Source organism: Toxorhynchites rutilus, chromosome 3, assembly GCF_029784135.1.
Source record: "Toxorhynchites rutilus septentrionalis strain SRP chromosome 3, ASM2978413v1, whole genome shotgun sequence".
NCBI lineage: Eukaryota > Metazoa > Arthropoda > Insecta > Diptera > Culicidae > Toxorhynchites > Toxorhynchites rutilus.
In genome coordinates, this window is record NC_073746.1 from 54,449,444 (window position 1) to 54,473,008 (window position 23,565).

The 23,565-nt window shown below is 38.0% G+C and overlaps 1 protein-coding gene across 2 annotated transcripts in view; it reads left to right on the plus strand.

The window, feature by feature from the left end:
• Positions 1-23,565, plus strand: part of LOC129777273 (CD109 antigen) — a 64,867-nt gene that overhangs the window by 38,058 nt on the left and 3,244 nt on the right. For both annotated transcript variants that reach the window (XM_055783476.1, XM_055783475.1), the window contains exons 2-6: positions 13,632-17,780; positions 21,878-22,064; positions 22,128-22,522; positions 22,589-22,782; positions 22,852-23,026. In XM_055783476.1, the coding sequence (XP_055639451.1) occupies positions 13,662-17,780; positions 21,878-22,064; positions 22,128-22,522; positions 22,589-22,782; positions 22,852-23,026 (5,070 nt within the window). In that variant the 5' untranslated portion in view covers positions 13,632-13,661. The remainder of the gene's footprint in view (positions 1-13,631; positions 17,781-21,877; positions 22,065-22,127; positions 22,523-22,588; positions 22,783-22,851; positions 23,027-23,565) is intronic.

Below are 23,565 nucleotides of genomic sequence, written 5' to 3' on the forward strand. Positions count from 1 at the left end.
CCAAAGGCGCAATGAAGTAAATTTACAAGGCAGTGGCAACTATCTTGTCACCAATTTTTTCGATTGTTTCAATAGTTAAAAAATTTTCAAAGGTAAATATGTGTTATTCCTCTTGTAAGGATTATGTTGTCTGAAGTTGGAGACGATTCGTTGCCTAGTTTCCTCGACCTGTTAAAGGGATAAAGTAATTCTTGTATTCAATAACTAAAGTCGTTGAAACATTATTGTTGAATACTTTTGTGAATTTACAAGAGTTAGTTAATTTAGTAATGAATTCCAGTGTGATATGAATATGAATACAATATCTTACAATTCAATATACGTACTGTTCTTAGAAATAATCGGCCGAATGTTTTACAGAAAAAGTGTTTTTCAATGTTTTTACTGAAATTAAAACAGATCAAAAAGTAGAATATTTCGGGCAATATGGACATTAGGGTGCCGAAGAAAATGGTCATCTCGAATCCACACAAAATGTTCATCACCTCGAAAAAACACAAAATGCAAAATATCAGCTCAATCGGACTTAAGCGAGAGTGGCGCAAAGCGGTCATAGTTTGAGTTCTTTAAAAATCGAAAAGTCACCGGAAATCATCGGGGACTTAAAAAAATGTTTTTGATGCCAAATGTCTTAAAATTAAACATGTCGAGAGAATTACAGTTATTTCTATTTTTTTTTGTCAAAAACCGACTTTTCAGACTAAAAAACGATCGAGAACCAAAAAAAAATTTGTTTTTGACAAAATTCTTTTTTCGAGGTAGCAATAAAGACCATTTGACATCGAAACAATTCTTGAAAACTCCGACTTTCGGTGATTTTTTAATTTTCTAAAAACTCTAAATTTGAACGCCTGCGAGACTAGCAAATGAAGTCCGAATGAGCTAATGTTTTGCATAGGGTAAATTATCGTGCAAATCAACATTTCGCTGCAAATTCCGAATGAAAAATCGATATAACTATTTTTATTGGGACCCAAAGCATACGTTTTGCCTCGTATTCTAAAAAAATACGCCATTTTAAAGAAATTTGGCATCAATTTTTTTCGAAATCCCCCATTTCCTTCACTCGATCTTCGGGTGATTTTTCGATTTTCAAAAAATTCAAGCTTTGACCGCTTTGTGCTACTAAGTCCGATGATGAGCTGATATTTTTTATAGACTGTTTTTTCGAACATTGGGGAACATTTCGTATGAGGCAACTTTTTTAAATTCGAGATGACAATTTTCATTGGCACCCTAATGGACATATAGTTGGGGGAATATAGACAGGTTTGTAACATACGAAGCGTAGAAATTTATCGCTCGTGAGAGGAATAATTTTATTGAACCAAGTTCTGAACTTATCACGGATGTCCGATAAATGATGGAAGAATCGAATTAATCCCCCTAGAAGTGATATTGTGTTTTCAGCAATATGAACGGACAGAACGTCAACTATTTTGCTTTTGGTTCCAGTCAGCTTCTAGACAGACGCAGGACATTCTTTAGGAATAGAATAAACAGACTTTTCACAGTCCATCTGACTCCCACTGGCAATTGTCCGTTTTACCCCACCAGTACAATTATTTCAAGAATTTAAATTTTCTACTCAAAAATGAATTTACTTTTCTGTACATACTTAATATTGCTACTCTGTTATCTTACAAACCGAAATGTAACTATCAGCGAATTGAACTTGGAAATTAAAATATTCAAAATGCTTAATATCGATGCCGCAAAAATTACATCCATACGCGGAATCATATATGATTTTCGGTTTTTGTTTCCCTTTTCTACTTTTGACCAGTATTCATTGCCATAGAGTAAATATTATAGAATAACATGTGGAAAGGGTTTTTATTAAAAGAAATTTGAAATTCATAATGTAACTATACTATACATGTCCATCTTATCCCCACTGTCCGTCTTACCCGCATTTCTACATAATAATTTTTGATCCGATATATTATGAAACAATGAATTATTCTTCCGGTCAAAGGACCGGTTGTGGTAGAAACCGATATACAGTCATCCCTTCCTAACTCGATATTCAAGGAACCATCAAGTTAGGAAGGTATCGAGTAATTGAGAGAAGAATGCTTGTAAAAACAATCAAAGGTGCCATGAAATCCATCGAGTTAGGGAAAATATCGAGATACAAAACAGTTGAGTTGACTGTACAACAAATATTACTCAAAATAAACAAAATACAAATTCATAAATATTAGGGAACACAATTAGTCAATTGGGCAAAAGTGATAACATGATATGCTCGTTCTCAGTACAAAAGTTCATAACTGGTAAGTTAAGTGGTAATCAGAACAGAATAAATTGATTTTCGATTTGTTACAAGTTGGTTCACATCATTCTCAGTAGAATACGAACTTTCAAAAAAAAAATAATAACAAACAATTTTGATTGAGGAAAACTTAATGAAGAATTTTGAGAAGTTTATAATCGTTAATATGTTTGCTGTTTTCCACTTCAGGTAAATAAAATCACGATCAAAATTTAATTTAAAAAAGAAACAGACCAATGAACCGAATTCAAACGCTTTGTTCGGTCACGCTTCGAGCATTTTTACTACTCTGTTCTACTGACATATCCTCAGAACGATCAATTCCCTGTGTTTTTTGAAAGAACGTGTACAATATATCTGCTATTTATGATATTGAAGCACATATCATCGTATTGTTTAAATTGAATCTCCTGTAATACAGACACAATTTGCTTTGGGTGATACTACTGGACGGAAAAATCATATACGAAAATGATTCATTCTGGTCTGTTGCACTAGAAAACGCTTGTGCTGTGACTCTTTTACATGAACGGAAGAAAAAAACAATTTTAGTTTTTTGCGCTGCTCAAAAGCTGATCTGTATCCGACAGCTGTTATCAAAAGTCTCGATGTAATAGTTCAGTATTTTTTTTTTTAAATAACATATTAAGACGGACAAGGGTATAGTTTTGCTGTTTTGAAAGACAACTTCAATTAAAATGTTTCTCTTTTCTCTCTTTTCCACAAGATACTGATCGAAACGTCGTTTATCCTTAGATGATCAAATTATCAGAGTTCTACGCAAGATAGCACCCACGCAATTTCTCTCGGAAATTCTGAAAATCGCAACCCAGTAGAGGCAGAAACGCTGCGTGAGACTTTCCAACCCAAATGCCAAGGGGTGGTTGTTGTGCCCTCGGGCTGCCGTAAAACATGTGGCCAAAATTCCACCGAAGTATGTCGTCGGCGTAAAGTCAGTTATCCCTCCCCCCTACGTTTCGCTGCTGCCTGCCTCGGTAGGCTCGAAGCAGCCATGCCTGACGTCGCAGATTCACTCCCGGCCTGGAAAATTTATGTACATCATCAACACTCAGTGGCACCGCCGTCTTTCGCACCATCTGGTTGATTTGAATTGAACGCATCGCTAGTGTCCGATGAAGGTTTTGATACATACAATGGCCGAATAATTCCTTTTCCCATATTTCGGCCGTAACGGATAAACGAAGGGTGGTGATGTGTGGTGGGGTTGGTGATAGAATTTATAAACGCTATCAGTTCCCTCGCTTAGTCTGTTACCCTAGAATGATACATTGGAAGGAACAATGGGGGTGAGACGTGAAGTGTTTATAACTTTTGGAAATGGCGACAAGTGCTAGAGATGTGGTAATCATGACTTAATAACTACTCACGAAGTTTTGTTATTCTCTGGAAAAACGTGCCTGATTTATCTTGATTATTCTGGCGTTATCGTAAACTTCTCAGGTCGAGGATAGAGACTATTCTATCTATCCCCTCCCTATTCGTTTTCTCGGTACGATATAATTTTGCAAAACTTCGGACAATCAAATAATTATTTCATCCTATCGCCCATTTTTTTTTTTTTGAATCAACTTGACTGTCTTACCTTTGAAGTTATTCCGCTAAATAAAATTTTAAGAATATATTTTAGTCATTCCGAGATTTTTTGACTAAGAAACCATACTTTCAACCATGACTCTTAACCGAAGAGTATCGAAATTCTTGTATTTTTTGGGTGTAATCAGCTTAGGAATATTGATATGTTTCCTGTTGTTTGTATGTCAATATTCGGCCATTCCATGTCAAACCGATATACAGGGTAACTTCGATATAACGTACATTTTGCTTTCAAAATTGTACGTTGTATCGAATTGTACGTTATATCGAAGCATAATAAAGAACTCAGAAAAGTAGATTATTTTACTTTAGAATAAGGTTAATGCATAAATTCAACTAGAAGACGAAACCAACCTTCCTCGTGATGTTTCCCTTCGTACTGATGAATAAAAATTGTTTCATTTAGAATCCGGAAACACAAAACAGTTGTACTTCTGGATTGGTAAAAAGTGCAATTCAAGCTTTAGTATCAAAATACAGATAATTTATTGTTCTTTTAAAAAAACAATTTTCAACAAATTATTCCTTTGGACTTTGAAAATGTGTACGTTAAATCGAGGTAAAATGTACGTTATATCGAGGGTACGTTATATCGAAGTTTCCCTGTAGTAGTTCTTAGATTTTCGAAGAAAGTGGTAGTTTTGTTCTTTATCGCAAAACGTTTGACCCGTATTTTTTTATTTTTTTCATTAGGGTGACCATTTCCATTTTAGGGTTATCCGAAAAAAAAACTTTTTCCTCATTTTTCCCGGAATGACTTTAAAAATTCATAACTTTTGAACTACTAGGCCGATTCAGATGATCGAAATTTAAAAAAAATTTGAAAAAAATACTATACCTGCAGAAAACTTGAATTCTGCTGTCTTTATTATTAATTGTTTTCGTTTTTTATTGTTTCCATAGTCTCGGGACCAAAGGCGCTATATTTTTTATATTTTTTCTGGAAAGCTGAGGATTTTTCACACAACATATGTTGAAACCAGAGAGGCGATTTTTTTTTTTTGAGTTATGATTTTTCAAAGTTAACCGATGGTTCGATAATTCAACTTATTCCTTTTTTTCCAACACAAAAATTCATAACTTTTGATCTACTGGACCGATTCAGATGATCGATACATAAAATTAAAGATAGTCTTTTTTAATAAATATTAGACTTGTGGAAAAAAAAGAATTTTGATTTCGTAATTATTTATTGTATTAGTTTTTTATAGTTTACATGGTTTCGGGACCAAGGATGCTATATTTTTTTTATATTTTTTCTTGAAAGTTGAGGTTTTTTTACATCACTTATCCAAAAATCAGAGATGTGTTATTTTTCGTTTTTAAGTTATGATTTTTCAAAATTTACATGTTCTTCGTTCTATATTTCTATGCGACTAGAGTTCAATTAAATGGCAAATGTGTAGTTTTTTTTTTCAAAAAGACTAGCTACAGGGAAACTTCGATATAACTTACCCTCGTTATAACGTACCCTCGATATAACGTCACTCGATATAACGTACATTTTACCACGATATAACGTACACATTTCCAAAGTGTAAAGGAAATTTTTTTTCAATATTTTTTTTCTGATAAAACAATGAATTACCTGTATTGTGATGCTAAAACAAGTTTTGTACCTTCAATAAATCCCGAAATACAGCTGGTTTTATGATTCCGGATTCTAAATGAATCAAGCTTTAATCAACAGTACGAAGGAAAACATCATGAGAAAGGCTGGCTTCGTCTTCTGATTGAAGTTATTCATTAACTTTACTAAAACAGCAACACAATAATGTATTATAGACTACGTTTGTGAGTACTTTATTGTGCTTCGATATAACGTACAATTCGTTACAACGTACAATTTTGAAAGTGAAATGTAAGTTATATCGAAGTTTACCTGTAATTGGCTTTAATTTAATATATCGATCATCTGAATCGGTCCAGTAGTTCAAAAGTAATACATTTTTGAACAAAGACATGTTTGGAAAAAAATGTGAAAAATGATTTTCTGGACCATCGGTTAACTTTGAAAAATAATAACTCAAAAATGAAAAATAATGCATCTCTGGTTTCGACATATGTTGTGTGAAAAATCCTCATCTTTTCAGAAAAAATATAAAAACTATAGCGCCCTTGGTCCCGAGACTATGAAAGCAATAAAAAACGAATACAATCAATAATAACGAGAACAGTATTCGAATTTTCTACAAGTGTAGTATTTCTTCAAAAAAGGCTAGCTAATTAACTAATTGTATTGCAATATTAATTCTTTACTCTATTTATGGAAACATGACGTTATTATAAAAAATCCGAACACTTCTTTCGAATCTAAGGATTTTTTTGCAAAATTTGATATTTATTTCGGGTAATAGACTTCTGGCATTGCTAACAAAAAAATCGTCAAATGTTGCGAATAAATTATTGTCAATAAATTTGTCCACAACCGGCACCACCTTACCGCACTAGAGTTGCTCAAGTTGAACCGTGCTACCACTTTCATCGAACGAGATGATCAAGCCCCTCTCTGTTACGCCACGCTTCGAACGCCCACATGAATGATTCATTCAGTACCCAACTTGTGAACAAGACAGACACAGCGACAGAAGCTCATATATCGCGAACCGGACAACGCCTATGTTTTGGAGCCGGTCAACCATAAAAAGTTAATCATTCTACTCAACACGCAGCTGTCAACAGATTTTTGAACTTCAACTGTAAACAAGCTGCGCACCCGAACAATGCGATTTTCGAATGTCATGAACGCCATGTCGAAATGGCGCTATTGTTGTCTATCGTGTCTATCGCACAATTGCTGTCACAGCAATTTTGACAAAATGAATGTGCCCATCCAACGTCAGTTGGACGGCAACCAAAAACAGATCAAACTGTGCAATAAAATGGAATACGGTGACATTACCGGTAAACAAAATTTTCACATTTATCGTTTCGTGTTTTGATAATCGCGCCCATCGTTGGAAGAAATGATCAGAATACGTGTCTTGAATAGTATACTTCCACTCGCATCAAGTAGAATCCAACAAGAAACAAACTTCTTCCAGTCTATTTCAGATTCAACTTTCACTGGGCAGATTTTGTATATTGGATGGGATTACACCACTTTTTTTTTGTTCCTACGGATGAAATGCTAATTTAATTAACTCGTTGGCGATGTGAAAAATGGAATGCTATTTTTTGTGCGTGGAAAATGAGAATTAATTATTCAATTCTTAACAGAGAAAGGAGGGAGCCGTCAGTCGATCGGCGGATTATTTAATTGTGGTAGTAGTGATTTATCGTTTCATAAAGCGCGCACAACTGTCTCATACATCGTTACTGCATAAAACAGCTGTAACGTGTAGTGTATTATTGAATATTATTACACACAGTGACACCATTGTTCTTAATTTTTCATTTCCTAGACTTTTTATCACGTTCCCTGTTATCCTGATGAGCTTTGCCTAAAACTTGAAAGTTAACTCTCAGCTTCAGAAATAACATGTATTGTTGATTGCTCGCTGTCTAGAGCGATATTGAGACACTGAACTTGTTGAACATTCACTAATTTTTCGGTATTACTTAGCAATTTACGTCTCTATAGCAATTCTCAAAGAAAATAATAATGCAGCTCCTTTCGCAGAACGGCAATAGAAAATCTAAAATGAATCGGTTGTTTTTGTACTGACGCACGGAGCAATGTTGCATTTAAGTAACCTATGTACACATCTATAGTAAAATTAATTCTTCAGTAGAATTATTTTACGCAATGTATTACTCTCGGAAGAGTAATAGCCAACTGCGTAACGCGATTCTTTGGCCGAGTGGTGAGCGTCACACATTACCATATCGGGGTTTCCGATTCGGTTCCTGTTCTGATCGGGTGATTTTTAGCCAAATAAATTTCTTTCGAGATGCACTATGGTCACGCGTATTCTAGAGCTTGAAACACATTCATGGCATGTTATTTGGCATAAGAAATCTCAACTAAGTACTAATAAAAAAATACCGTAATACTACGTTGAAACGATGAAGTTCCACTAGTAATATTAGTGACATTCAAGAAGAAGAAATCGATCATCATATGAAAACATAAAGATTTGCATCGACCAACAAATTAACAAATACCGAACAATTGGAAAATCTAAAGCTACAGTGGCTACGAGGCAGTTTTAATTTTTTAAAGTAATCTCTTAAGACGGTTCGCTGTCAAACCGAGACTAGAAATAAAATCCGAAATTCTGACATAGTTTTCTCACCCTTTCAAAATGAATAGCAAGGATTTTGATGATTCACAAGACAATGCCTAGCGGCATACCAGCAAGGAAACTAAACAATGGTTTAAAGACTAGAAATTTGTTTTCTTGGACTGGCCGGCTTGCTCTCCAGACTTGAAAATCTTTGGGGGAATCTAGTATACTCAGGTTTTCTTTACACACGTGAAAAAGCACGTTAATTGGAAAATCCGCGTAGAAAAACGCGTTAATTAGATATTAGAATATATTTGATATTAGAAAATATAAATAACTAGCTGACCCGGCAAACTTCGTCCCGCCCAAAATTTATTTTTTGTTATCACATCTACGTTTTCATACTAAGCGCACGTTCATGGGTCCAATCGCAGAACTGTTCACTGATTGATTTTCTAATCTACCTTTTAAAATTACATTTTACTATAAAATTCCTAGTACTATCAGATTATTTTCAGACACAATTCTCGTTCAAGATTTTTCAACCACTTGCACATACCATGTTTCTCTGTTACATGAAATTAATGTTTGATACAGAAAATATGATACAATATAGACAGACCTAAATCGGACAATTCCTTTCTCGAGTTATGCTCTCATCAACACATGCGGCGATCCATTTTTATTCATATAGATAGAGGACGATATAGGAGTTCGTTTTGTCACATCAAAATCCACTTTCGAACGAAGATCAATTTCGTTGGCGCAAACATCAAATGAACATGTTTGTCATGTTTGGTTGAAATATGTGTGTTTTTTTTATGGGATTCCTTCTCCATTCCAGAGGTGGGAGAGGTATTATACCATCATAGAAACATTTCTCGTAGTTATGCAGAAATTTATGCTTCATTTGTATGGCAGTCTCCTCTTAGACAGGGGGAGGAGTATCGAACCACCATAGAAACGTTTATCGAGCCCTAAAACTTCTATATGCCAAGTTTGATTCCATTTGCTTGATTAGTGCTTGAGTTATTTAGCCTAAACAACCCCCTCCCCCTATAGGGCGAGGGAGGGGTGTCAAACCACCTTAGAAACGTTTCTTGCCTCCTAAAACCTCTACATGCCAAATTTGGTTCTGTTTGTTTGATTAGTTTTTGAGTTATGCAGAAATTTATGCTTCATTTGTATGGCAGCCCCCCTTTAGAGAGGGGGATGAGTGTCTATTCATCGTAGAAACGTTTCGCGTCCCCTAAAACATTCACATGCCAAATTTGGCTCCATTTGCTTGATTAGTTTTCGAGTTATGCAGAAATTTGTGTTTCATTCGTATGGCAGACCCCCCTTAGAGAGGGAGGAGAAGTGTCTAACCACCATAGAAACATTTAGTACACCCTACAACCTACACATGCGAAATTTGGTTTCGTTTGCTTGATTAATTCTCGAGTAATGCAGAAATTTGTGTTTCATTTGTATGGCAGGGGGAGGAGTGTCTCACCACCATAGAAACATTTATTTCATCCTTAAACCTCCACATGTCAAATTTGGTTTCGTTTGCCTTATTGATTCTCGAGTAATGCAGAAATTTATGTTTCATTTGTATGGCAGCCCCCCCCCACTTTAAGGAGGGAGAGGAGTGTCTTACCACCATAGAAACATTAATTGCACCCATAAACCTACACATGCCAAATTTTGATTCGTTTGCTTGATTAATTCTCGAGTAATGCAGTAATTTGTGTTTCATTTGTATGGCAACTCACCGCTGATTATATAATATGCGCAATCTCGTCTTAGTCCATATGCTTTGTATGCAGCAAAATGATAAATTACCTCGAATATACAGGAGAGGTTATTTCTGTTTATTGTCTATTCATCAACAGGCTGTGAAGGCCCCAATGATGTTACTTATATCTAAACATGAATGTTACACTACATAAGGTCGTCACATGAAAAATCGTCGATATAGTAAAACTAACATCGAAACTAAAAACCTGTGGTAAATTAAACTAGTTCAGAAAAAAAGAACTAAACCTCCGGCGAAGAAGCGTTCGGGATAAATGGAAGTCGTACAACATGGTCACTCTGTTGAATAATCTTTGCAAACCACTAAATCCACCAAACATGCTGTAGTTGGTACGTTGTACGGGCAATCTTAGCATCGCTTTATATCGGAGAGCTCGAGGTCGTACGTTGAAATTGATATTTTCCAAGAGAACGGGGCAGTCGATGCGTCCTTGCAAAACATCAGCTATGAACAGAGCTCTGGCTGTATCTCTACGGACCGATAAAAGTTCCAGGTTAATCAACTGACAACGACTCTCGTAACTCGGTAATCGAAAGGGGTCCGTCCACGGCAATCTGCGGAGTGCATATCTCACTAACCTTCGTTGAACAGACTCAACTCTTTCGACGCCATTGTTGTAGTGAGGAGTCCAAACTGCAGAACCATACTCTAAAACAGAGCGAGATAGAGAGCAGTAGAGGGATTTAAGGCAGTAGATGTCTGTGAAATTTTATTGACTTTGAACAACAATGAACAATGAACGAGATGTGCGATTTGAACGAGAGTTGCGTGTCCAATATTACTCCTAGGTCTTTGACTTCACTAACGCGCTCGATTTTTGATTCACGCAAGACATACGTATACAATATGTTCTTTCTCGTGCGCGAGAACGAGATGACGGTACATTTAGCGGGGTTTACATCCATTCGGTTGAGCATACACCAATCGGCGAAAGCATCCAACTTTCTCTGAAGGAAGTGACAATCTTCAATTGAGTAAACCCGAAGATAAATTTTCAGATTATCTGCGTATGACAGTCGAGGTCCTTCAATCACCAGATTCACGTCGTTAAAATAGATCCAAAAAAATCAGCGGACCCAGATGGCTACCTTGTGGTATGCCAGAAGTAGCAGCAAATAGAGAGGATTGACAGTCGCCAATAACGACGGCTAGTCGGCGGCCAGTGAGGAATGATTGGAACCATTGCAGAAGGTTGCCGTTTATCCCAAGCCTGTCCAGTTTGGCAACAGCTATACGGTGGTTCAATTTATCAAAGGCCGCTGTCACATCTGTATAAATGGCGTCCGTTTGAGCGTATTGTAGCATACTGTTGGTGATGTAGGAGGTGAGACACAGTAAATTTGTGGTAGTGGATCGACCCGTCGTGAATCCGTGCTGGTCAGTGCTAATGTACGACTTGCTGATAGCGTTTAGCAGTTCAGTTCCATGATAACGAACTCAAACAAGAAGAACTTGTTATTCTTGTTATTTCATCAAACGATATTGGAAGCCAAACGCATTGCTCCATAAAGCATGTTTTGTATTGAAGTTTCTCAGACACACCCCAAAAAAAATCTGTGGTAGAAAATCCTTATCAGAAAAATATCTGTTCAAGATTCCTTGTAGAAAACTTGATACTCAATTGAAGGTTATTCATCCTAAACGGAAAATTTTACCATCGTTCATGATATTAATGCAAAAATATGTTGATCCTTCTTCCTAAAATGTAATCCTTTTTCTGGTTCATGCACACATGCAATTTCTTCCAGTTTCATATTCACAAACAAAAAGACGAATATCTGGCTATTCGGCCTCGAAGCTTACCGGATATCCGGTATCCGGCCAAACTATTATTCGTTTCATCACTTCTAATTACCGCGTTGATTGAAAAATCTGTGTAAAAACCGCGTTAACACCGCGTAAAAAACACAGGGTGTACACAGAATCTACGCTAAGAGAAAACAGTACACCACGGTTGATGAACTCAAGACCGCAATATCGGGTACATGGAAAAATATAGAGAAATCCGTTCTGCAGAATCAGGTAAACGGTATGCCAAAACTAAATGAAGTGCATATAACCTTGCATAAAAATCATTTCGTTTTTACCGCGAAGTGACTTTCGTGATCAGGCCCGAATTTTCCAAGTCATTAACCGAAATGACAAGGTTGTCAATTATTGACATTCAAATCTGCCGATTGTTTTGAATTTTTCATTGATAATACCTATGAATTTTGAAATGGTTTTATAAAAACTGGGCAGCTGAAATTATCATATTTAAGCCTAATAAATAAACAAACGACTCTTTTGAACGAAATTGACGTTGAATAAAGTAGTATTCAACAATGTATGAAAATATTTGTTGAAATTCTAAGTGTTTGGGTTAGAACGAAATATATTCAAGGTCGTCTCATAGAAGTTGGACAGAGTGTATTTCCAACTGTTCTCGTTGTCGATATCTACTAATAGGGTGCCAATGAAAATGGTCATCTCGTATTTCGAAAAGTTACCCCATAAAAAATGTTCACCACCTCGAAAAAACACCCTATGCTAAATATAAGCCCAATCGGACTTAAGCGAGAGTGGCGCAAAGCGGTCTATGTTTGAGTTTTTCGAAAATCGAAAAATCACCCAAGGGGTGAGTAAAGGAAATCTGGGTTTTCGAAAGAAAAATGTTTATGCCAAATGTCTCAAAAATGCATGAAACGTCGAGATCTAGTGTCATCTCGAAAAAAAATAGTCAAAAATCGACACTCTGGGACTTGGTTTTTTTCGCAATACGAGACGAAAATAACTATTTAACTAATATTTTTATTGACACCCAAAACCAGAGGGTATCAATAAAAATAGTTCTCTGGGTTTTTCCTTCGGAACTTGCTGCGAAATGTTGATTCGCACACTATGCAAAATATTAGCTCATTCTGACTTCATTTACGAGTGTCGCAGATGTTAAAATTTAAGTTTTTTGAAAAACGAAAGACCATCGAAATTCGGGATTTAAAAAAAAGTGATGTCTTAAAATTGCATTACTTGTCGAGATTTAAAATCTCGACAAAAACAATCTTTTTGTCCTAAAAAATTGTTTTTTGGCACTTGGTCGACTTTCTGTCTGAATGGTCAAATTTTGATATTTTTTTAGATAACTATAAATCTCGACGTGTCATGCAATTTTAAGACATTTTCAAAAAATTCAAACTTTAACGTCTCAGTCACCAGAGTGAATGAAGTCCGAATGAGCTTATATTTTGCATAGGGTATATTATAGTGTAAATCAACATTTCGCAGCAAATTTCGAATGAAAAATCGAGATAACTATTTTTATTGGCACCCGAAACCATACTTTTCATCTCGTATTACGAAAAAAAAGACTCCTAGAGTGTCGATTTTTGACAATTTTTTTCCGAGATGACAGTAGATCTCGACGCTTCATTCAATTTTAAGATATCAAATTTTTTTTTTCGGAAACCCCGATTTTCTCTTGGGTGATTTTTCGATTTTCAAAAAACTCAAACTTTGACTGCTTTGCGCCACTCTCCCTTAAGTCCGATTGAGCTGAAATTGTGCATAGTGTGTTTTTTCGAGATAGTGAATATTTTGTACAGGGTAACTTTTTGAAATTTTATGGTCGATTTTTCCCATACATTCATTGGCACCTTATTTACTAAACTCGAATACTTATGTTTTTTTCAGAAGTATCTGAAACTACAAGCATTCCCTCAAGTGAATTTTAATTAATCAATCTACCTTCGTACAGTTGTTTAACATTCCTGTTTGCTCTCTTTCATTCCAGCGAGCAATCCAAAATAGGCCCGCCTACAGCATGACCTACCGGCGACATCCGACTTGGTCGGGTGTGCTTCCCCTTCTGCTGCTAAGCTTTCCGGCGCTCTTGACGTGGGCACAGCAGCAGCCCAACTCGAACGATGTCCCCCGGTATAATCCGCTCGATCCGTTCAACCGACAACGTCCCAATCCTACCTCAAGCAGTGCAACACAGCAACCACAAACCAGCAACCCACGAAATCCAAACTTTAATCGCGACTTCTACGGCACCAGTAACCTCGACACGAACAATATTGACAATCGGTTCGATCCGAACAATGGCAGAGACCGAGATCGGGATGTGCTAATCCAATCCAGCACCCCGTGGGACTACAACAACCCGAACCGATTCCAGACAACACAGCGACCGCGCGTTAGTTTCAATCCTTTGGCCAGCCGGAAGTCGTTCCTCGATTCTTTCAACAACAATGCACTTAGCAAAGAAATCACTTACTTTGTGGTCGCGTCGCGAATGGTTCGTCCGGGTCAGATCTACAAGGTGTCCGTAAATCTGCTCGAGGCCCAACATCCAATGGCGATTCGCGCTAGTATTTCACGGGATGGAGTAGAGATGAGTAACGAGCTCAAATCGGTCCGTGTTGGTACTCCGGAAACTCTGTTGATGAGAATTCCACCAACCAGTGTTGTTGGTGATTATAAGCTGCGCGTGGAAGGATTCTACGAAAACACTTTCGGTGGATACGTGTTTGTGAATGAAACGAAACTGACGTTCTCTCAACGATCGATGACGGTTTTCGTTCAGACGGATAAACCGGTTTACATGCAGGGTGAGATGGTGCGGTTCAGAACGATTCCCATTACAACGGAGCTCAAAGGGTTCGATAACGCAATCGATGTGTATATGGTGGATCCATCCGGACATATTACCAGGCGTTGGTTGTCTCGGCAGTCGAATCTCGGATCCGTCAGCTTGGAGTACAAACTGTCGGATCAACCTATATACGGAGCGTGGAAAATTCGAGTAATAGCACAGGGACAGGTCGAAGAAGCGACATTCAACGTGGAGGAGTACTATCAAACACGGTTCGAGGTAAACGTAACGATGCCGACTTTCTTTTTCCAAACGGACCCTTACGTCTACGGGAAGATCATGGCGAATTTCACCAACGGGACCCCTGTTAAGGGCAATCTTACGCTGAAGGCAACTATAAGACCGATCGGTTGGTTGAATCCCAAGGCTATAAATCATATGAACAGATTGTGGAACACTGGGAATCGCAGGGAGTTTGACCCAAATATTCCGTACTATACACAAAATGCGAATCCCGATTTGTATAACGCACAAAATACTTTCACTAGCCAGTTTGGGCAAGAAACCCAAACCGATCAGCAACGCTATGCATCCAACACATACCAGGACTCGTACGTTGTCGAACGGCACTTTAACTTCGACGAAGCATGGCCATTTTGGTTGAAAAAACCCGTGGATACTGATGCTCAGTGGGACTCCTGGACAAACACATACCGAGAGAGTCTACCGTACCTGAGGTTCTTCAACGGAACGTACCATTTCCGATTTCCGATGTCCGAGCTTTCCCAACTCTTCCAAAACAGTATGGCTGGTATGGAAGTGCTCATCACGGCACGTGTCGGGGAGCGTTTCTACGATGAAATCATCGAAGGGTATGCCATGGCACGGATCTACAATTCCTCGATCAAGATAGCTTTCCTTGGAAACTCCCCGCAGGTGTTTAAGCCGTCAATGCCATTCTCGGTCTACCTGATCGCGGAATATCACGATGGATCGAAGCTGCCGATAGACCCATCCTATCCGGGTCGAATGGAGGTTTCGGGAACGATCGATAGTCGTAGCGGGGGTGGTGGCCGCAATTCGTTCGAGTCCAGGGAGCTGCAGATGACCGATAAGCCTGGCGTGTGGGAACTGAAGATAGATCTGCGTAATGATTTGAACCTGGAAAACACAAAGCAAACCAACGAGTTCCTCAATGAAATCCAGTCGATGAGGCTGACCGCAAGCTACATCCATCCTTCCGGAGAACGTGCCAACGCGGAGCTGTTGATGTTGTCCCATTTCTCACCGAATAACCATAACATCAAAGTTACAACGAGCACGAGAGACGGCAAAGTAGGAGAATATATGGTTTTCCATGTGCAAAGTAATTTCTACATCAAGGACTACCATTACGTGGTCATGTCAAAAGGTATCGTTTTGATCACTGGGCGGGAGATTATGTCCGGGGGAGTTCGAACGATGTCGGTCGCATTGAGCGCGGAAATGGCACCTGCGGCCACGATCGTAGTGTGGCACATTGGCCGGTATGGGAAGGTGATTGCGGACAGCTTAACGTATCCGGTGAACGGCATTTCAAGAAACAATTTCACAGTGCACATCAATAATCGTAAAGCCCGAACCGGAGAGAAGGTTGAGGTTGCCATTTATGGCGAGGCCGGAGCGTACGTCGGGTTGTCCGGAATTGATAACGCCTTCTACACGATGCAAGCCGGTAACGAGCTGAACTATGCGAACGTGATCACGAGAATGGCAACATTCGATGAACCAACCAATGGAACGTTCAAGCAGACATGGATTTCCCACCAAGGGGATCCCGATGAGCTGGTGTACTATCCTAGCTCGACGTTCGGAATCGACGCGAACAGAACATTCGCGTATGTTGGGTTGGTCGTGTTTACGGATGGAATTGTGCCGATGCGTCCGATGGCGTGTGATCCGGCGGCGAATTACAGTGAGTGTTTGAATGGAAGATGCTACCGATCTGACAAACGATGTGACGGATACATTGACTGCGAGGATGGTACGGATGAGGCTGGATGTGACGCTAGAAACAGTTCGGCGCTGGGAGATTTCCGAAAGTATCGCTTCAATAGGATTTTCCGCCACTATCGGAACGTTTGGCTGTGGAAAGATATCAATATAGGTCCCCATGGGAGGTATATCTTCAATCTGGAGGTTCCCCAGATTCCAGCACTTTGGATCGTATCTGCCTTCGGCGTTAGTCCCAGTCGTGGCTTCGGAATGTTACGGAAACCAATGGAATACGTTGGTGTGCAACCATTTTTCATCAATCTCGAGATGCCTTCGGTTTGTCGGCAAGGCGAACAGGTCGGAATACGTGTTGCGGTGTTCAACTACCAGACAGTTGACGTTGAGGCAACGGTGGTGTTACATAGTTCTCCGGATTATAAATTCGTACATGTGGAGGAAGATGGAATTGTTCGATCGTACAATCCCAGAACGTCCTTTGGAGAGCATCAGTTCTATATATACCTGGCTGCGCAAGATTCCACCAACGTTTATCTCCCTATCGTACCAACTCGCTTGGGGGAGATAGAAGTCACGATCCACGCATCGACCCTTCTGGGAGCATCACAGATCAGCCGCAAAATCCGAGTCGAACCCGATGGTCTTCCACAGCATCGTCATCAGTCGATTTTGCTCGATCTCAGTAACCGGGCTTACTTCTTCCAATACATGCACGTAAATGTAACGGAAACCCCCATCATACCGTACGAAATCGAACGTTACTATGTATTCGGTTCGAACAAAGCCAAGATTTCCGTTGTTGGTGATGTCGTTGGTGCGATTTTCCCCAGCATGCCGGTCAATGCCACCTCGCTTCTTTCGCTACCGATGGATTCCGCGGAACAAAATATGTTCAGTTTTTCGGCCAACTTCTACACAATCCAGTACATGCGGGCGATCAAGCAACGTAACAAGAAAACTGAAAAATTCGCATTCCATTACATGAACATTGGTTACCAGAAACAGCTCAGCTACCTCAATAGAGACGGATCCTTCTCTCTGTTCCGATCGGACTGGAATCAGTCCGCTTCTTCGGTGTGGCTCACAGCTTATTGTGCGCGAATATTCTCGGAGGCGTCTTTCTACGAATACGAAAACTTCATCTACATCGATCCGTTGGTGATCCAGAAAAACATTCACTACTTGCTGAAACACCAGAAGGAGGATGGCTCCTTCTGGGAAGTCACGTGGTTGCCTGACCGCAAAGCGAACCAATCTTCGCAGGATCCGCGCAATGAAATTATCCGCTCGAAAAACATAACCCTAACGGCACACGTTTTGATCACGCTATCATCGGTTAAAGATCTATCTGGGGTAAGTTGCCTGTTCAACAATTTCACGCCAAATCAGCCGATAATCGGCAAATGTTGATGCGACCTTCTTTGATTTTATTAAAAACTTGATACATATGATAGAAGCTACGCAAAATCACAATTTTCAAAATCATATGATCAATTTGAATTACGACTGATTTTTAAAAGGGCGTATTGAAAATCATTTCTTTTTCTTCAAAAAAAAAGTTACTTAAAATGTTTCCAAATGTCGGATTAAAATATGATGTTTCACAAAGTTGTTGGAAAATAATGAACTGTTTAGGAAAAATAACATTTTGAAATCAGTGTTAAAAAATCTCACTCAAAAATCGAATTTAATATTGAAGACTTTTAAAATCTCAAAACACTTCAGCTTCATCGGACATGATTCAGAAGCGTCTCAAAACGTTCAATGTTTTGTTCAATTTTTTTGTGTTTTTTAAAGATTTTCTTGAAAAATAAAATACGATCAACACAGATAAATTTTATTTCTGCTTTCGAAGGACAACAAAAATTGCAGCGCCCCAAGCGGTTGCCATAGTAATCATGTGGACAAACCAACATCAGCGAATCGGACAAACCATGATCAGAATTGAGGTCATCGAGAATTATTCATTACATGATTATATATATATATATATATATATATATATATATATATATATATATATATATATATATATATATATATATATATATATATATATATATATATATATATATATATATATATATATATATATATATATATATATATATATATAAATCTGATATAAATGCTGTGCAAGTATGATGTTTATAATATTTGTAAGTATTATAATCCAGAAAAGGTCTGAATATGTACCAAATAATCATCTGGTGGATGATTAAAAGTTAGCTAAAATGAAAGGCGCATTGACACCAGTAGAAGGAAGATTATAATCCTTTAAAACATGTGAATTCGTAAAAATATCCTTTGAAACTACTGTAAATCATGAAAAAGACAAATTTGTTTTGAAACATTTGAATACCTGATTTGACACAGGTGCGACACAGGTGAACTAGAGCAGCAAATGGTTTCTCCCTTCTAATGGTTCGCCCCGTATTTTTTTTTTGGGTACCCATTTCTATCTTAGCGTACTTCAAAAAATCAATTTTTTCCACTTTCTCCCGAAAATGTCTTTTTTCAAAAATTCATAACTTTTGAACCCCTGAACCGATTTAGATGATCGAGATATCAAATTGAAGCCAATAAGCTATATATTTTATTTAGGGGAACTGGGGGAAATGTGCTCACCCTAAGGAACATGCCCATTTTCTGTGTTCACATACCACTAAAATTCCCGTTCTTCGATGAATATTGAAGTTCAAGATAGTAAGCGGTATTTATTATGAAAATTGAAAATAGTACATTTTTAATTATTACAAAAAAAAAGTTGAAAAATCGAACATTTTTTTAGTGAGGAGGTACTTGTACATACCACGAGATAGATTTATGCGTGTTTTCTTGGCCAAATTTGTTGAAATAGTTATTGAAATAGTAGGTACATAGGGACGATAAAACAATGACTCGATCCACAACAATACCAAAGTAAACAACAACTGACTCTGTACACAACAATAACAAAAGTAAACAACAACAAAATGACAACCACATTAAAATACATGTATGCGCATCTTTAGCATCACTCAATGACAGTCATGCTGTCATGCGCGAGCCCTGCGGGTTTGAGCTGCGACGTTTCACGTTTTCATAATGAGACTTGGTTTTGGTTGGGGTGGCATTTTTTTCGTGGATCAAAACCAGAAAAGGGACCCCTATAGTAGCAGAAGGTGATAAGATATATCAGCTTTTTAAAACAGAACGTTGTCAGTAGTAATCCTCCACTGACCACTTTGCCCCCCAAACAACGAAATGCGAAATACGCGAAATAATCACTAAAATTGAACAAAATATCTGTTCACCTCTCCTAGAATATGTGAGCAGTCGTCCGAACTATTGATTTGTCGAAAATATCTGGTCAAATAAACTTTCAATTTCACTAGAAATTCCTTAAATTCAAAACGCACAAAACTATGGCCGAATGTGTCTACCGAGAGAGCGGTTTTCGTTTTTATATTTTGGCATGCGACAGCTCCACTGAAGTTCAGGGTGACTCAAAAGTCATGAAATTCTTCAAACATAAGATGACTTTGATAGGTGTCAATAGTCAATAGTTATACTACCAAACAAGCAGTTGACCAGTCTCCCCCCACTACCCCTATATTAAATTGACCTTGGAAAATGGATTTTATTTTCGTAATTATTGTTTCATGGCTTCGGACTAGAGGGCGCTATATTTTTTAAATATTTTTTCTTGAAAGCTAGGGATTTTTTACATAACATATCTATGCTATTTTTTCGTTTTTGAGGTATGATTTTTCAATGTTAGGAATCGCTGCATCACAAAAAAAAGGAAAATGTCAATTTTGGCGCTTACGTCACTCTGGGGGATCACAGCAGTCCATGGTGTAGGGGTTACAAAAATGTCCACGCTTGTCCATGGTGAGGGGGGAGGGGATATAGACAATGTCCACGTGGACGCTTTTAGTAAGTATTTTTCAAAAAGTACATCTATATTCGAAAGTACAATAATTTTGTTCTGTGTTTAAAAAAAAACAATTTTTTTGCCCACCATGAGTACTTCGTATTCGTAAATGAAAGGATGAATTAGTCTGAGAAACATACCTGGTCAAACATTCATATTTTTCTCATATTGTTGAAAACCCTCACTAAAATCTGTATTCTGTAAAAAACTCATAAAATGTGTTCATTCGATCTATTTCCATTGAAGGTAGATAAAAAACAATTCATTTCATTTCATTCGTGACTGAATTTGCGCTAATCGATATTCTTAAATATTATTTCGTTCCAAATTATTAATTCTTCTAGAGTGCTGCTAAGCAGTATAATTAGAAAGGATGCGATTGTAATTTACGTAATCCACATCGTAATTTACGAATCCACAACGCTCTTTGAACCACTTTTGCTATTAAAAGACAAGTTTTTGCGACATGCACTCATCTCTGTATGCATTCCGTAATTTTCGTAAGATTGAAAACCAGATTTGATGTTCATTCATTTTAAAAATAATTATTTACGTTTTTGTTAAATTTTAGTATTCTGATAAAAATATATAAAAAGTTTGTAATAAAAAAAAATATTTCTGAGTAAGCTTTCTTTTATTTTATTTTATTTATTATTTTTAAATTTTCCTTGGAATATTAATTTATTTCCCAAAATCGATGTTAAAGATCCTGTTTGATCAGATAGCTTTTTTTTTGAGTTGAAAATTGGAATTTAGATAGCTTCCAGTTTATATATAATTTCTGGCCAGGAATCGGTTAATTTGGTGCGTTATTGCTCTATTGCTCTGTACGAACAAAAATTTGCAACAATCACGACTACTAATTAAGTCGAATTATTCTATTTTTATATAAAGGAGATCACAAGATTTAAGGTAATAATCAGAATAAAACTATAGTAATTGTTACAGACCCCGAAAACTGTTGCATTGCATTGAAAGAAGAATGGCCCTCTGAGTTGGAGGTTGTCCGATGTAATTCTGCATTATGAGCACTTTGGAAGTCATCTCGAAAAGGTCGAAAAGAATGTTCAAATCGCTGGTGAAGTCTCAGCCAAATTATGAAGTAGAAGACTTCTGCTGTGAAGACATGAGTTACAGTAGTTTTTTAATTTTCCAACAACTTTGCCAAACATCATATTTTAATCGGACATCTAGATTTTGAGTGACTACTTACTGAAAGAAAGATCAGTGATTTTGTATTCATCCTTTTGAAAAATATAATAATTAAAAATATAGGGCCTGATCACTAACGTCACTTCACAGTGAAAACAGAATGAAATGCATACAAATTGCATACAAATCTTTTCTTTTCACCGTGAAGTGACGTTCGTGATCAGGCCCATAATAAATTTCGAAATGTGATAAAAGTTGTCATTTTAGGTAGTTACCATAATAAGTACCAAGTTTCAAAACAATCAGCGGCTGACTGATTTGGCGTAGAATTGCTCCGTTGGTTAATTATTTTAACGCCTAACATTTCTGACAATTACAGAGACTGAGTGCGGGAGTAGCTTCAGCCGAGCAAAAGGCTTACAGATACATCGAAAGAAACATTGGCTTGCTTAAGGAGTACGGTTCACCGTATGAAATCGCAATAGTGAGCTTTGCGTTGTCGAAAGCAAAGGCACCTCAAGCCGAGCATGCGTTCAAGATTCTAGCTAGTCACATGAGAACAATTGGTAAGCGCCATCAAGTTTCATTCACCAATAACATGCGTTCAAAACCTATTCTTCCCATTACAGCGGACCTTGCGTACTGGGGTAACGAAGAGGTCCCACAGCCACCGAGCAAGTTGGAAAATCAGAAGTATTTCAGTTTGCCCAGACTACCGTACAAATACGATTCCATTAATATTGAAACAACGGCATACGCGCTGCTGACCTACGTGTCCCGCCAGGAAATATTTGCCGTAGAAGCGATTGTGCGTTGGTTGAACAGCCAACGTTTAACCGACGGTGGATGGGCTTCCACCCAGGACACAGGCATAGTTATGAAGGCACTCACCGAGTACAGTACGAGAAATCGAGTTGCGGACGTGACTGCACTAACGCTAACCGTAGAAGCTACCTCATTGCCAGGAGAATCCAAAGTGTTGCACATCGGCAAGCACAATTTGGCCAGCATTCAGGGAATAGATGTGAGTATAGCAAGCTACCCTTGTGCTCGCGCTCAGAATTTATGAAGTGATTATCCTTTTTACCAGATACCAAATGCTTGGGGAACGGTGAAAGTACAGGCCAAAGGAATTGGTTATGCCATCCTGCAAATGCACGTAGAATATTCGGTCGATTCGCGCAAATACCAAACAATGCCACCCGTGAAGGCCTTTGATTTGACCACACGAACCATCTTCCATGGTAGAAATCAGTCGCACATTAGTTACGTCGTGTGTCAGAGGTATGTGCAGGGAATACAGTAGTCTGAAGTTTGTGCCGTTTTTTCATCGTGTTTTGTATTCAATAACAGATGGACCAACACTGAGGAATCGATTCGCTCCGGTATGGCCGTGCTGGATGTGACGGTTCCTACCGGGTATATGATTCAACAGCAAAAACTCGACAGTTATATACTCAGCAAACGAGTGCGCAACCTGCAGCGGGCAATGTACCAGGAACGGAAGGTGTTGTTCTATTTCGATTATGTAAGTACTCGCAATGGTTGTTAGGATTTTTTACTAGGGAGAAAAGTGGAGTATTACGTTGGTCACTTGGTTCAACTTCTCAACTTTCAACTTCAACTTCTCAATTTTCTTCGCAACAAGATGGAGCGCCCAGTACTCACTAAATCATGAAGCGCAGTTGCTTTACTATGGGTTACTATGATTGACGAGGCACAAGTGGTCTCATCGTCAAAACGCATGAAAAATTAGTAAAATTTGTTCTTTTGACGTAGAAATACGTCTTTCATTTCTGTACCGGGGTGTAAGTTCAAAGTTTCGAAAGCGAGAGAGTGACGCTGGACTGCAAGGTTTTGAACGTTAATACCTCTTTACCGGCTGAATGGAGTGGTATATTAATCACTTCATCCGAAAGATAAAATGTCAACGAGTTATATGATTGTCACTTATTGGTCCAAAAAATCGTTTCAATAGCTAAAAAATTGCTTTTAAAGCAAGTTATTGAAGTCATAACAATCTAGCTCATTAATGATGATTGGTGATCGCAATGTGTTCCCGAACAC